General features: G+C 51.0%; 1 protein-coding gene across 2 annotated transcripts in view; it reads left to right on the forward strand.

Moving 5' to 3' along the window:
• USH1C (USH1 protein network component harmonin) overlaps positions 1-12819 on the forward strand; it is a 52372-nt gene extending 39553 nt beyond the window's left edge. Inside the window, exons 16-22 of one of the 2 annotated variants that reach the window (XM_067749720.1) lie at positions 4629-4670; positions 5213-5266; positions 5601-5700; positions 8490-8596; positions 9129-9224; positions 9961-10016; positions 12394-12819. In XM_067749720.1, the coding sequence (XP_067605821.1) occupies positions 4629-4670; positions 5213-5266; positions 5601-5700; positions 8490-8596; positions 9129-9224; positions 9961-10016; positions 12394-12406 (468 nt within the window). In that variant the 3' untranslated portion in view covers positions 12407-12819. The remainder of the gene's footprint in view (positions 1-4628; positions 4671-5212; positions 5267-5600; positions 5701-8489; positions 8597-9128; positions 9225-9960; positions 10017-12393) is intronic. The other variant, XM_067749721.1, reaches the window with a different exon arrangement.
• Positions 12820-14987: the final 2168 nt, after the last annotated feature.

A 14987-nucleotide genomic window follows, 5' to 3' on the forward strand; every position in this document is an offset into this window, starting at 1 on the left:
TGATAAGGATTGCATTGAATCTGTAGATTGCTTTGGATCATATAGTCATTTTCACAATATTGATTCTTCCAATCCAAGAACATGGTATATCTCTCCATCTGCTGGTATCATCTTTACTTTCATCAGTGTCTTATAGTTTTCTGCATGCAGGTCTTTTGTCTCCCTAGGTAGGTTTCTTCCTAGGTATTTTATTCTTTTTGTTGCAATGGTAAATGGGAGTGTTTCCTTAATTTCTCTTTCAGATTTTTCATTATTAGTGTATAGGAATGCAAGAGATTTCTGTGCATTCATTTTGTATCCTGCAACTTTACCAAATTCATTGATTAGCTCTAGTAGTTTTCTGGTGGCATTTTTAGGATTCTCTATGTATAGTATCATGTCATCTGCAAACAGTGACAGTTTTACTTCTTCTTTTCCAATTTGTATTTCTTTTTCTTCTCTGATTGCCATGGCTAGGACTTCCAAAACTATGTTGAATAATAGTGGTGAGAGTGGACGTCCTTCTCTTGTTCCTGATCTTAGAGGACATGCTTTCAGTTTTTCACCATTGAGAATGATGTTTGCTGTGGGTTTGTCATATATGGCCTTTATTATGTTGAGGTAGTTTCCCTGTATGCCCACTTTCTGGAGAGTTTTTATCATAAATGGGTGTTGAATTTTGTCAAAAGCTTTTTCTGCATCTATTGAGATGATCATATGGTTTTTATTCTTCAATTTGTTAATATGTTTTATCATATTGATTGATTTGTGTATATTGAAGAATCCTTGCATCCCTGGGATAAACTCCACTTGATCACAGTGTATGATCCTTTTAATGTGTTGTTGGATTCTGTTTGCTAGTTTTTTGTTGAGGATTTTTGCATCTATATTCATCAGTGATAGTGGTCTGTAGTTTTCTTTTTTTATAATATCTTTGTCTGGTTGTGGTTGTCAGGGTGATGGTGGCCTCATAGAATAAGTTTGGGAGTGTTCCTTCCTCTGCAGTTTTTTGGAAGAGTTTGAGAAGGATGGGTGTTAGCTCTTCTCTAAATGTTTGATAGAATTCACCTGTGAAGCCATCTGGTCCTGGACTTTTGTTTGTTGGAAGATTTTTAATCACAGTTTCAATTTCATTACTTGTGATTGGTCTGTTCATGTTTTCAATTTCTTCCTGGCTCAGTCTTGGAAGGTTATACCTTTCTAAGAATTTGTCCATTTCTTCCAGGTTGTCCATTTTGTTGGCATAGAGTTGCTTGTAGTAGTCTCCTAGGATGCTTTGTATTTCTGCGGTGTCTGTTGTAACTTCTCCTTTTTCATTTCTAATTTTATTGATTTGAGTCCTCTCCCTCTTTTTCTTGATGAGTCTGGCTAATGGTTTATCAATTTTGTTTATCTTCTCAAAGAACCAGCTTTTAGTTTTATTGATCTTTGCTATTGTTTTCTTTGTTTCTATTTCATTTATTTCTGCTCTGATCTTTGTTTCTTTCCTTCTGCTAACTTTGGGTTTTGTTTGTTCTTCTTTCTCTAGTTCCTTTAGGTGTAAGGTTAGATTGTTTATTTGAGATTTTTCTTGTTTCTTGAGGTAGGCTTGTATAGCTATAAACTTCGCTCTTAGAACTGCTTTTGCTGCATCCCATAGGTGTTGGATCATCGTGTTTTCATTGTCATTTGTCTCTAGATATTTTTTGATTTCCTCTTTGATTTCTTCAGTGATCTCTTGGTTATTTAGTAACGTACTGTTTAGCCTCCATGTATTTGTGTTTTTTACCTTTTTTTCCCCTGTAATTCATTTCTAATCCCAGAGCGTTGTGGCCAGAAAAGATGCTTGATATGATTTCAATTTTCATAAATTTCGGAGGCTTGATTTGTGACTCAAGATGTGATCAGTCCTGGAGAGTGTTCCGTGCGGACTTGAGAAGAAAGTGTAATCTGCTGTTTTTGGATGGAATGTCCTATAAATATCAATTAAATCTATCTGGTCTGTTGTGTCATTTAAAGCTTCTGTTTCCTTATTTCTTTTCATTTTGGATGATCTGTCCATTGGTGTAAGTGAGGTGTTAAAGTCCCCCACTATTATTGTGTTACTGTCAATTTCCTCTTTTAGAGCTGTTAGCAGTTGCCTTATGTATTGACATGCTCCTATGTTGGGTGCATATATATTTATAATTGTTATATCTTCTTCTTGGATTGGTCCCTTGATCATTATATAGTGTCCTTCCTTGTCTCTTATAACATTCTTTATTTTAAAGTCTATTTTATCTGATATGAGTATTGCTACTCCAGCTTTCTTTTGATTTCCAGTTGCATGGAATATCTTTTTCCATCCCCTCACTTTCAGTCTGTATGTGTCCCTAGGTCTGAAGTGGGTCTCTTGTAGACAGCATATATATGGGTCTTGTTTCTGTATCCATTCAGCCAGTCTATGTCTTTTGGTTGGAGCATTTAATCCATTCATGTTTAAGGTAATTATCTATATGTATGTTCCTATGACCATTTTCTTAATTGTTTTGGGTTTGTTTTTGTAGGTCCTTTTCTTCTCTTGTGTTTCCCACTTAGAGAAGTTCCTTTAGCATTTGTTGTAGAGCTGGTTTGTGGTGGTGAATTCTCTTAGCTTTTGCTTGTCTGTAAAGCTTTTGATTTCTCCATCAAATCTGAATGAGATCCTCGCTGGGTAGAGTAATCTTGGTTGTAGGTTCTTCCGTTTCATCACTTTAAGTATATCATGACACTCCCTTCTGGACAAGCAGTGTTTCTAAATACTTTATGTGCTTTAATTCTTTTCATCTTTACCAGAACCTAGGAGGGAAGTGCTTTTACCACCCGCATTTTATAGATGAGAAACCAATGCAGAGAGATTAGGAGTCATGCCCTTGATGGCACAGCTAGTGTCAGACCCTGGCTTTGAATTTGACCCAGGAGGTCAGCCTCCATAGTTGGGCTCCTAAGTCCTACGCCATCCTGCCTCTCAGGATGAAATAGACATTTAAGGGTTTTGTTATTCAAGGCACAAATAGGTCTCGAGGAGAGAGAGGCAGGAAGGTGAGGAATCCAAGGGCCCAGACTGGGAGTCAGACCTTCACCTCACTGCCCACTGACGGGGTGACTTGAGCATGAACGTCACCTCTCTGGGTCCCAGTGTCTCCATCTGTTGGACGAAGGGCTGGACTCCCTCTTCAAGGGCCGACCCACGATAGCGGCTTATAGGTCTCTAATCTAAATTCACATAAGACACAAGTCCTTGCCATCCGGCCTGTCGCTGAGAGCAGATTCTCAGAGGGAAGGAGAGAGGGAGGCCCATAGCCAGCCCTGCTCACTTTTCCAGAAGACACAGCCAGGGGTAGGCAGGCTCTCTGTGAAAGAGAATTGACTCCACGTCCTGCCTAATGACTCCCCTTGCCCGTGGATTTGCTGCAACCCTTCCTCTGTCTGCTGCCCTGACACCCACACACCAACCTGGGGTGGCCTCAGAGCTGGGCCAGGCTGGAGACCCCCAGGCTTTTCGGGGTTGAGCCCGGGAGATGAAGGCGAGGGAGGAGGCAGGGCAGGCAGATGCCCAGGGATCCATCTGCTGATATCTGGCCCCCATCTTGAGCCCAGAGCTTGGTTGCTGCATGCTGGGCACAGAGGAGGCTGTGACCTCCCCTGATGCCAACCACAGGCCCCAGGGGACACTTGGTGTGGCCCAGGTGACTGTATGCTGGCAGGTGACTCCACTCAGTCCAGCGAGGCTGCATGGGCACCTGTCACAGGGCTTCCCCTTTGCTCCCACCTTCCCGTGGGGACTAACTGAGGCTTTGCTGCCCTCAGGCTTAGCATGCCTGGCCCCTCAATCCATGGACCCCGGGCTCCTGCTCTCTGTGTTTGACTCCTGGGAAGACACTGCTTTTCCGACTCTGCTCCCCCTTCTCCCTTCTCAGCACCTCGCTTGGTGAGAAGGGCATATTGTTAGGGATATTGTTCCCACAGCTCCCACCAAGCCAGGTCCCCAGAGCTGAGCGTCCCCCTCCTCCTCCCCTGGCTAGGTTCTGGGTGGAGCCTTACCTTCTAGATAAGCATTACATTAAGAACAGTGCAGGCGCTGGGCAAGCACAGACAGCCGTCCTTTGCCTCTGGGTGCCTGATGTCCCTTCCCCGTGCCCATCATGTTGTGACTGGTTTCCCCAGGGAGCCTCTTGAGCAGTATTGTCCTTCTTTGGGGTCAGAGCACTGGGTGGAGAAAAGCTGGGCTTCACCCCCAAAGCCTGGACCTGGCCTCAGGTGGGCACTTGGAGGAGCTGAGAAAGGGCCTAAAAGACCTGAAGCTGTGGGCAATGAGACCTTCAGCAAGGCTGCCCAGACCACCTAGATGTCAGCAGATGCCCCTGCCAGCCACAGATGCCCACCCCTCTGGAACAGTGCAGGATCCAGGGCCAGGGTCCTTCAAATGCTTCCCGTAGCTTCCCGCTTCTCCCGAGCAGGGGTGCTCTGGGTGTCAGGGCTGCCAGCCTCCCCCCCGAATCCCCCATGCAGTCCACAACTGCCCCCTCACCTCACCACTCTCTCCCCTACCTCCTAGCCATTCACCATCTTCCTCCGCCCTAAGCTTCTTTCCTGCAGTGACTCTCAAGGGCCTCTGCTCTGAAGCCCTAACACCCTCCCTTTGCTTCCAGGATTTCCGGAAATACGAGGAAGGCTTTGACCCCTACTCCATGGTGAGAGATAGCTCTCCTCCCCTGGGGAGTAACCCCAGGAGTTGGGGGTGGGGGATTACGGTGTGTTTGGTGCGGGTGCACTGTGGGTTCTGAGGGCCCTGGGGACGAGGCAGGGCGTGTGAACAGCCCCAGGGAGGCCCCAGCTGCTCTTCCCTTGTAGGCTCCTTTCAAACAGCATTCCATTGTGAACTCTGTGTGTGTGTGTGTGTGTGTGTGTGTGTGTGTGGTTTACAGCAACAGTGACACTTGCTGAGCACTAACTACATACCAGACACCGTGCTGTGTTTTTACAAGGCGTGCTCTCGCCCAGCCCTCACAGTAATCCCAGGGAAAAACGATCTCTGTGTGTGCGTGTCCATGGGGCCCCATGGGGCCTGGGACCTCCAGCTGAAGACTGATGGGGATGAGGCTGTGCAAGGTCCCCTTGACTGTGTGTTCTGTGGGGCCCAATGTCCCACAGGTGCCTGGCTTTCCCTCCCACCCCTGCCCCCACCTGCATCCTTCAGGCAGGCATCCTTCATCCCCACTGTCTTTCCCTCTAGTTCACCCCGGAGCAGATCATAGGAAAGGATGTCCGGCTCCTGCGCATTAAGAAGGTACCCGGGCACATGGAGGTCAGACGGGGACCACGCTTCTTTGTCCCTGCCCCCTCCCATCTTGGTCCCTTGTTTCTCCTACTTTCAAGGTGACTCCTGGGGGACCCCTCAGATTCCCACTCTCCTCTTTCCCCTTGGGAACACCCCTTGCTATTGTAAGACCACACCCCCAGGCCCCGCTTGGCATCCATGCCCCATTTCCTCCCTGACGGCACTGCCATTGCCCCATGGCTTCTCCTGCCCTGTCTGTGGCCCCAACAAGAGGCTCCTGGGCGCCCAGGTGCCCACAACCTGTTGTCTGCTTGGCTCCAAAGGCCTGTTTTCTTCTCACCAGGAGGGAGCCTTAGACCTGGCCCTGGAAGGCGGTGTGGACTCCCCGATCGGGAAGGTGGTCGTCTCTGCTGTTTACGAGGGCGGAGCCGCTGAGCGGCATGGTGAGTGGGGACCAGCCATGCCCCCGTTTGGGGATGGTACTATGGTTATACAGGACCCTCCAAGAAAGCAAACAGCAGCCTTCTGGGAGTGGGCTGACCATTCTCAGGAATGCCCTCCCACCTGGGTCCGCCCACTCATGCATCAGTCCCACATGTTACCTGCAGGTATATGACAATGCCAGGATCTGCAGGCATACGGCAAACCAGACACCACTTTGCCCTCAGGGGCTCCCCATCTAGTGGTGAAAACATCCTCAGAATTGCCAGGTGCTGACAATAACAGTGTGGTCTGCTGTGGGCTGGCAGAGGACTAGGAGGGTGGAGGGATGCTGTGGGAACTCTGAGGACCCTAACCTATCAAGGGAAAGAGGGCTGCTGGGAGGGCTCCCTACAAGGGTGATACTGAGCTGAGCCTTTAAAGATAAGTTGATGCTAGCCTTGCAAAGGAGGGAAAGGGCTTTCCAGGCAGAGAGGACAGCACAAGTAAAGGCAAGAGAGAAACCATCAAAACGTTACCCGTCCTTTTCATAATGATAAGAGCCAACATCTGTCAAGAACTAACCTCGTGCCAGATGTTATTCTAAGTACCTGCACATAACCTGTGTCTGAGTAATCATGTGTATTAACTCATTTAATTCTTACAATAGATACCGTTAGTACTCTCATTTCCCATCTTAGGAAACTGAGGCACAGAAAGGTTAAGTATAATACTTGTTCAGGACCCACAGCCAGTAAGGGATGGAGGCAGGGCTTGAACCCAAGCAGTTTGGTCATTCGCTTTACTGCCCAGCACAAGTGCCACCCCTGCTTGGGACCTTCTGCAGCCCTGCCCCCTCCCACCCTGTGTCTCTCCTGTGGCATGATCTTCTTGCTTGGCCTTGATCCCCTTACCAACAAAAACACCCCTGCTGATGAGTGAAGCCTTTGTGGACCCAGCACAGACTTGTGCCTCAAACGATCAACCCATTCACCTGACAGTGTCTGGAACTCCACCGTTAGTGATTTCTTCTTCCAAGTCTGGGTAGCTTTCCAGTACTCCTGAGTCCTTTGTGGAGGAATAGGTGCCCTTGAAGGAGGAGCCCCTCACCTTTGCAGGCCAGAGCAGGGAATCCCAGAGTCAGATCCCTTCTCTGCAGCGCTAGGCTGGAGTCTCTCCCACAAGCCAAGGTGGTAGAATGGAGGGTGGGTGTGGGCCTGAGGCAGGAGGTGGAGTGATGCCAGTCACCTGGGCACACTGGCAACTAGGCTTCTGTGGGTTGCTAGGGCGAGTCCAGCTCTGCCACCTGGGGCCTTGGTGACCTCGGCCCCTCACAGCCACACTTGAGCCTTCATTTCCGCCATAGAAGGGGGGCCTGCTCAGCTAGGCAGCTGCCATGGCCCACCGCTGCCCACCTGGCCAATGCGCTCCACCTCTGTCCTCATTTCCTGTGCCAGCTGAGGGAAGGGCTGATGCTGGCCCCACCAGTCTGCCATGTCTAGCAGGGAAAGAGGACCAGGATGGACGGGTGGCTTCCCGGGCCCTCCCCACCTTACAAAGCCCCAGCCCAACCACTGCCTTTTTGGCCCTGAGGCTGCATCTTGGGTTTGTACAAAGTGAAAATGCGGAAGCTGCCTCCCCCCAGGCCCACTGTCCAGAGGAAACTGCTGTCTACAGTTCGGTTCCACACTACTTTGGACATGCAAGCAGCTGGTGAAAGTTCTCCAGGAGCACATGTGTTTTAAGCCACCCTAGCCACCATCTTCAGCAACACACATCATAATCCTGTGGACCTTCATGCCTGCAAGGCTCCTGAGTAAACTATTTCAGCATAGCACAGAACGTTCTGTGGACACCAGAACTGGGAGAAATTGCTCCAAAAAAAAAAAAAAGAAGAAGAAAGGGTTCTGAAGTTGAAGATGTGTGTTAGATCTACTTCTCGGAGAGCCACAAGGCATATTAGCATATTCAAGGTTCTGACAAGTCCTGCAGTGAGTAGCTCTGTTTAAGCTTATAACGGCAGCTTTTCTCAAACTACTTATTAGATCACAGGTCCGCTTATCCAGGAGCACCTTCAACATCACTCATCACTCATTTATTCAAGAAATATCTATTGAATTCCTATTTTGTGCTAGGTATTTTGTTAAGTGCTGGAGATATAGTGGTGAATTAAAAAGACAATCCCTGCCCTTATGGAGATGACAGTCTGGTAGGAGGGACCACCAGTCAATAAATAGATATATGGTTACAAATTGTGAAAAATGCTGTGCAGAAAAAAACCGGGATACTTTAATAGAATAATAGGAAGGTCTTGAGATTGAGTGGGCAGTCAGAGAAGACCTCTCAGAGTTTTATCTCAGACTTGGAAGAAGAGGGAAAGAGCGAGGGCAGGTGCACCAGATGGGACAGCATGTGAAAGCTCTGAGGCAGGAACGAGCTCAGTCTGCTCAGGGACCTAAAGCCGACCAGCACGGCTAGAGCACAGAGAGGGACGGCTCATAGAACTAGCTTGTGTTTCTGGTAACCTCCCTGGAAATGCAGGTCTGCTTCCCTCTGCAATCAGAGGCCCATACAAAAGCTGGGGTGGCAATAATTCATCACTGGTGTCCCGATTCTACTGAGCTGGAGTGAGGGTGTGTGGATGAGGTGGGAAGGAAGTGCCCTTTGAGCAGCCTGGTCGATTGTTTCCCCTTGTGCTTTCTGAGCCCATATGAGCTTTCAGAATCCAAGTCAGGCCCCTTCTGCAGCCCTACAGTCACTCCCCGTTTTCTGTATACAGCCCAGTTGGTCAGTCAGCCTTATCTCCCTGCAGGTGGCATTGTGAAAGGGGATGAGGTCATGGCCATCAATGGCAAGATCGTGACGGACTACACCCTGGCTGAGGCTGAGGCTGCCCTGCAGAAGGCCTGGAATCAGGGGGTAAGAACAATCCCCTCCCTTTATCCCTCCCTCGCCTGCCTGCCTCAAACCCTGGCCTCTGCAACCAGGCCTTACAGTCAGGGTGCCCCATCCCAGGGCCGATATCCAAGGTCCAGGTAACTCTTGGGTGACACTCACATACCCTATCCAGCCAGTGGTCTTAATCTGACGAGATAGAATTCAGAAAGTCAGTTTCCAACCTTGAATCCAAAAAACAAGTGGCACAGATAGACTCCAGAAGACCAGATGTGGCAACCCACCCAAGAAAAACTCTTAAGGTCTTCTCTAAGTACACACCAAACAGGAATCAAGAGAGTGCTTGAAAGCATTAACAGAAGTAGAGGGCCCAGAATGGAGGAGGGGCTGGTGGTAGTTTGCTCTGGCTCATTAGACGCCCACCTGGGTCAGGGCCACCACATAAGGTCTCCCAGGCTGTGCACTGCACAATCCGAGGGGGTGCCCTCCTACAGACTACAGTGTGAATGGTGCTTGCCCATGTTGTGCAATGCACAACCTGTGCAACTGTGTGCAGGCAGCCGAGTCTGAGGTATTAAGTTCAGTGCCGAGGACGCTGACCGGATGGGCCTGGGACCCACATGAAGGGATGTGGAGAAGAGAAGACTCACGGGTAACATGATGACTGTCTTTAACTATCTCAAGTGCTACATTAGGGTAGAGGGAGCGAAAGTTTTCTGTGATCTTGAGGGCAGAATTGGAGTGGATGGAGGGAGGTCCTGAGGAGAGATTTCCGTTCAATATTAGGAGCTATTGCATGGTAGGGGGGCCTAGTGATATTTCACAAAATTTTTATTGGATACACCCAAGCCAAGGATGCACAATGATGGATAAGCTAAGGATGGCAGTGATGCCATTGAGGGGATTCAAATGTTAGGAGCAGAAAGCTAGGCCTGAAATCCCCCAATTGGCTGTGCATCAGAATGACCTAGGGACTTCGTTAAAAATGCCGTTTCCCAGGACCTAACCTCAGATTTCCAGGCACCAAGTCCATGAATCTAGAATTTTAAGGAATTCCCCAAGTGATTCTGAGGTTGATGCCTGGCCAGGGTCTGCAGATCAGCATTTGGGAACTTGGTGTCATTCAAGGACCTGGCAACCCTGGCTTCTATGGTTCTGAAACCTCAGAGTCTGGAAGCTTCCCCAGACCATGGGATTGCACAGTGAGGTCCTTCCCCACCAGGAGGACCTCCAGCCCCACATGGGCCCACCCCCCCTCCATGGGAAGAAGGCCCCATGGGCCATGGTGATCCTGGGCCATGGTGCCCAGGCATGGGAATGGAGTGTCAGGGGCGGACATGCCACTGACCGCTGGGCATGCCTCAGAGTCACATGGCTTCTCCCCACAGGACTGGATCGACCTTGTCGTTGCCGTCTGTCCCCCCAAGGAGTATGACGATGAGCTGTAAGTGTGTGCAGGTGCCTGGCCCCCTACCTCCTCTCCCTCCTCCTCCTCTGGGATCTTGGCCACCTTCCCCCAGCCCAGCCCCAGTCCTCATCCAGCCTAACGGAATGGCGCAAGCACACGAAGTCTAGTAGTAATTGATCCTGGAAAGCTCCCAGGCGAGAGCAAGCCTAGAACTAAGTCACTGTCCTCAAGCATTGCCAGAGCCGCCTCCAAGTCGGTCTTGTCCGGATGCTTCTTTCCATGTGGAAAACTGAAGCCCAGAGAGATTCAAGGTCTCAGGCCAAGTAAACAGTGAAGTTGGGACAAAGCCTCAGATTTCTGATTCCCCACTCAGAACTTCATCTCCTGCCCCATCACCAGCTAGTTTAAAGACTTCTGTGTCTTTTGCTCTCTGGAGGGTCTTCCTGCTACATAGCTGCTTTCCTTCGTGCAGCCAGGACCATAGGCTTTGGTCCCATACTGCAGGCTTTCCTTGGCCCAGTCTCTGTCTTTCTCTGCAATTCCCTGTATGGTCTGTCTCTCCCTATGTCTGTTTCATTCCTGTCTCTGTATCTGTGTGGGTCTCTCTATCTCATTCTCTCTCTCTCTCTCTCTCTGTGTCCTTCCCCTCCCTCCTGCTCCCCCTTCCTTCCTATCAATCTCTCTCCCATCCATCCCTCTCCCCTGCATCCTTCTTCCCTTCATCTCTCTCCCTCTTCTCTTACCTCTCCTTTTCTTGCCTCTCTCCACCCCTGGCTCTGAGTCCCTGCTTCTCCATCTTTGCCACCCTGCATCCATTTTCTCTCTCTCTGTCTTTCCGTCTCTGCCCCTGTCTCTCTCTGTGCCTCTGTGTGTGCCTCTTACTGTCCCCCACCCTCACTTCATCATATCACCTCCCCACCCCTGTGCTCCCCTGTCATGACGGTGCCTACCCACTCCCCCTCCCAGCAGAGGCTGAGTCCTGTGTACATCTTAGAGAAATCAAGGTCTTGTAGCAACTAATTCTGGAACCCAGGGCCTAGGCCGGACCTGAGGCAGGAGCCAAGTGAAGGGAGAGGGCCGGTGGAGCTCTGCCTGGAATAACCAAGCCCTGTTTTGTGTTTCCTGCTCCGCTCTGCGTATGTAGCTCTTCTCTTCCCTCCTCTGCAGCCGAAAGCCCCTAGCCGGTCTGAAAGCTCCTTGGAGACAATGCTCCCATGCTTAGACACGGGTTCCTCCTGCAGCTGGAGCCTGGCAACCCCCATGATGAATAGGCAGGCGGGCTGCAGGGCCCCGTCTGTCCACGCTGCACGTCGTGGCTGTCTGCTGCCCGTGCTGTCGGCAGGTTCTTGGGACTGGTGTCTGGGGATTCGCCATCCCTGAAGTACCACCTGGGCCTGCTGTTGGTGACGCTGGAATTCTTTTGGACTCAAAGGCCCTCCCGCTCAGGGAAGCCAAGCAGAGCTCAGTGTGCGGCATGCTTGGGACCTGGGTGTCCTGACTCACCACAGCCCTTGGGATCTGCCCTGGGTCCCACATAGCACCCCAATGAGCAGGATAGAGCAGTGAGCGCCATTCTCGGTTGGGCACAGGCGGTGCCTCAAACCAGGCACGATGGGCTGGGAGAACCCAAAGGAAGCACAGCCTGGGATGCCCCTTCCCTGTCAGCCCCACCCTCTGGGACCTCCACAAAGCCGCCATGCTTGGCCAGAGCCAGGGCAATTAAGAGGCAATTAAAGCTGGTCCAAAGAACCAGGGTTGGCCTGTCAGAGTTGTCCATGACCTGTTGTGACCTGCTGTGGCTGAGCCCTACTCAGACCAAACTGTCCTCTGTGCCTTCTCTCTCCCTTGACTCTGGACTCTACCTGTGGGACACAGTGGAGCCCAGCTTTGGGATGTATTTCCTGCCCTGTGACAGGGCTGTGCCCGTGGACAGAGCTGGTAGGTGGCCGTGAAACTGGGGTTTGGTGTGGCCTAAAGCCCAGAGCTGGCAGCATCGGGGGCAGACCCAAGCCTGGACTTGTTGACTTTTCTGTTGCAAGTTTCTCAAAATATTAGGGCCTCATGCTCCCAGGACGGTTGGCCTCAACTGTGGCCGTGGCTTCTGGAATGGCCTCAGTGGCCCTTTGTTTTCTGTCACTTGTCATCTGCTCTGTGAGGGACCTCAGTGCCTTTGCCTCTGGTCCCCTCCTACCTCATCCCAGGTGTCCCTTCTGCGCCCTCCCTGGCCTCCTGTGTGCCGTGGCTATGGCTGGGGTGTAGCTGCTTGGGGCCTGCACCAAGAGGGGATCCAGAGGTCGGCAAGGCCTTGTGCCTCCAAGGGGCAGGGCGTGCCCCCTTTCGTCAGCCTTGCCCTCGGCGCAAGGTGCGCACCCACAAGACCTGCACCCTCCTGCTTTGTTCCGCTTCTCCACAGGACCTTCTTCTGAAGTTCAGAGGAGAAACCAAACCCACCCGGAGAAGCCAGTGAGCTCCGGACCCACCCTCCTGGACACCATGCCTGGAGCCAGCTGAGCCACCGCAGCCTGCAGGCACCCTGGAAACCCACAGCCAGCACCCAGGGATTGCAGACTCCCTCTGGCCCTGAAGTAGGGCCACCCCTCTGAAGGCCAGCATGGAGGGAGGGAGCAGCTAGCCATTCTGAAGAGGCCCCTGCGATCTAGACTCTCCTGTCATTCCTCTGGCTTTGTGAATCTGGGAGCCTTCTCCCTTGAACTCTGCTAGGACCTGACTCTTGGGTCTATCCCTCTCCATCCCTCTCCTCTCTCTCCTGCTCTCATTGCTGCTAAGATTGATGCCACAATCTTACTCTGAACTCATTAATAAAATAAACAGACTTTTTTTCCAGCTTATGGGAGTGAGTGTGGATTTGGGCAGCAGATTCAAGGCTGCCAAATTCAAAATCGTGAAGTTTTGGCCCCTATTCAAGAGTGAGAAACAGATCCCAGTGCTGGGATCTGGGACTGACATGAAGGACGTGATCAAACAGCCAGGGGCTGCCTTGGAGCAGCGGGCTAGGGCAGCGGGAGACAGGCTGGGCTATTCAGTGTCTTCTCAGCAGAAGGACATGAAGCAAAAAATGAAGTCCGTGTGGCAGGGACTTTACTCAGTTTCAGAAAGTGCAGCTGACAGCTGGAGCCCCAGAGGGTCACCTCAGGGTGTGAGGTGCCCCAGTTTCTCTCACAGCACGGTTACAGCTGTTTTTCCTGAGGTCACCAAGACAGGATGTAAGCAAGGGAGCTGCAGGAGGTCCACTCCATCCATGAAATTACATCCAGAAAAACCTCATGGAAGGAGGCAAGGGCTTGAGGCAGGAGAGTGTAACTCCAAGGGGCTGGCAGGGAGTAAGTCAAAGCCCTCCTGGTTACAGGGCCCAGGGATGCTCTCAGGCTGGCTGCAAGGAAGAGAGTGGGGTCTGTCGGTATAGGTATCTCATGGGGATCCAAGATGAGGAGATGGAGTTCCCAGGCCTCCTGAGAAGTGGAAGTGGAAGGTGACTCTGATTTAAGGTGTCTCAGAGGAGCAGCTCTCTCTGTTTAGGCTCCTATCTCTGCCACCAGCATCCTCAGAGCTCACCTTAAACATAGCCATCACAATCTACCTAATTCTAAATGACCTTTCAGCTGTAGCTCCACCACCATTTCCCAATTCCAGAGGCAGAATCTGATTGGACCAACTCACCTGAGTGGGTGGTCCTGGGGGAAGGGGCCAATCCCAGGTCCAGTCAGCTGTGGCTGGGGAGGTGGGGACACATCCCACCAGACATGGCTGCTGAGGCAACAGGGACTGTGGGCAGCAAGTATGATCAATGGGAGGGGCAGAGAGAGTAAGAAGGGGAGAGGGAGAAACTGCTGGACTTTCTGATCTCAGTAGAGACAAAGCCACAATGACCTCCAAATAGCTGGCTCGCAGCCGTGCTGAGGAAGTCTGTGTTTTCTCATCTGGCTCCTAACCTGGCTCTGGAGACAATTCCAAAGTGAAGGTCAAAGGAGGGGTCTCACATCTGCTGACACCTCCTATGTGCCAGCCCTGGGCTGGACCCTGCCATCTCAAACTGCAGTGACTGGGATTGGTCCATGGCCCCTGCAAGGAGCCCGGTGATAACAGCCAACACTTAGATAGCATCGGCTATACACCAGGTACTGTTCTATGCTAAGCTCACCTACTTCCCTCAATAACTCTACAAGGTAGGGACTGCTCTTATCACCAACCCCATTTTCTGAAGAGAAGACTGAGGTAGAAAGAGGTGAAGGGACTTTCACTAGGTCACACAGTAAGGAAGTAGTGGAGCTGGTATTCAAAACCCAGGTGCTCTGGCTCAGGAGCCGTACCCTCCTCCACTCTATGCTGTATGGGGCAGGGCAACCCTCACTGGAATGTCTCCGTTTTTAGGCTGTTGGCAGGACAGTTCTTCCCACAATTGAACAACTAACGTCCTGCTGTTCAGTAATGGTTACCTCTCCATGTGACCTACTAATACTGCTGCTGAGGCCTTCGACTCGTTGATGCCTGGAATCTTACCGTTTGAAATTCATCTCCAGCTATTCTTAGTTATTGGCACCTCAGAGTCAATGAGTTTATCAGTGCTTGTCAAGACTTGATGAGTGGGACAAAAAAGAGGGCTTTGAGCTCCTGGTTAGAGAAAAGCCAGGAAAGTGTGCTACTGGGCAGGGCAGGAAGAGGGAATAAAGAGAGGCTGGGGACATGGGTGACATAAGTCCTGAGCCATTAGGTCACCTAGGGCTGGCAGGATGCAGGGACTACTATGGCCTTCAGCCTCCTTTTCTATGAGGCCTGACTCTCTCACTATCATCAAGGAAACCAATTCTCATGTTGAACCCAAAGTACCCAGCAGACATTGGCATTAACCATTTAAGTGGAAAGGTCCAGAGAATGTGTATAGAGGTGGAGCCTACAGCAGTACCTGGCCTTCTGTGAGGGCCGTGAGGGGCACTGCTGGGCCAGAGTCCACCTGGGGGATTGGGCCAGACATGGGAATCCACCTCAGGC

Source organism: Pseudorca crassidens, chromosome 9 (genome assembly GCF_039906515.1).
Source record: "Pseudorca crassidens isolate mPseCra1 chromosome 9, mPseCra1.hap1, whole genome shotgun sequence".
Classification (NCBI taxonomy): domain Eukaryota; kingdom Metazoa; phylum Chordata; class Mammalia; order Artiodactyla; family Delphinidae; genus Pseudorca; species Pseudorca crassidens.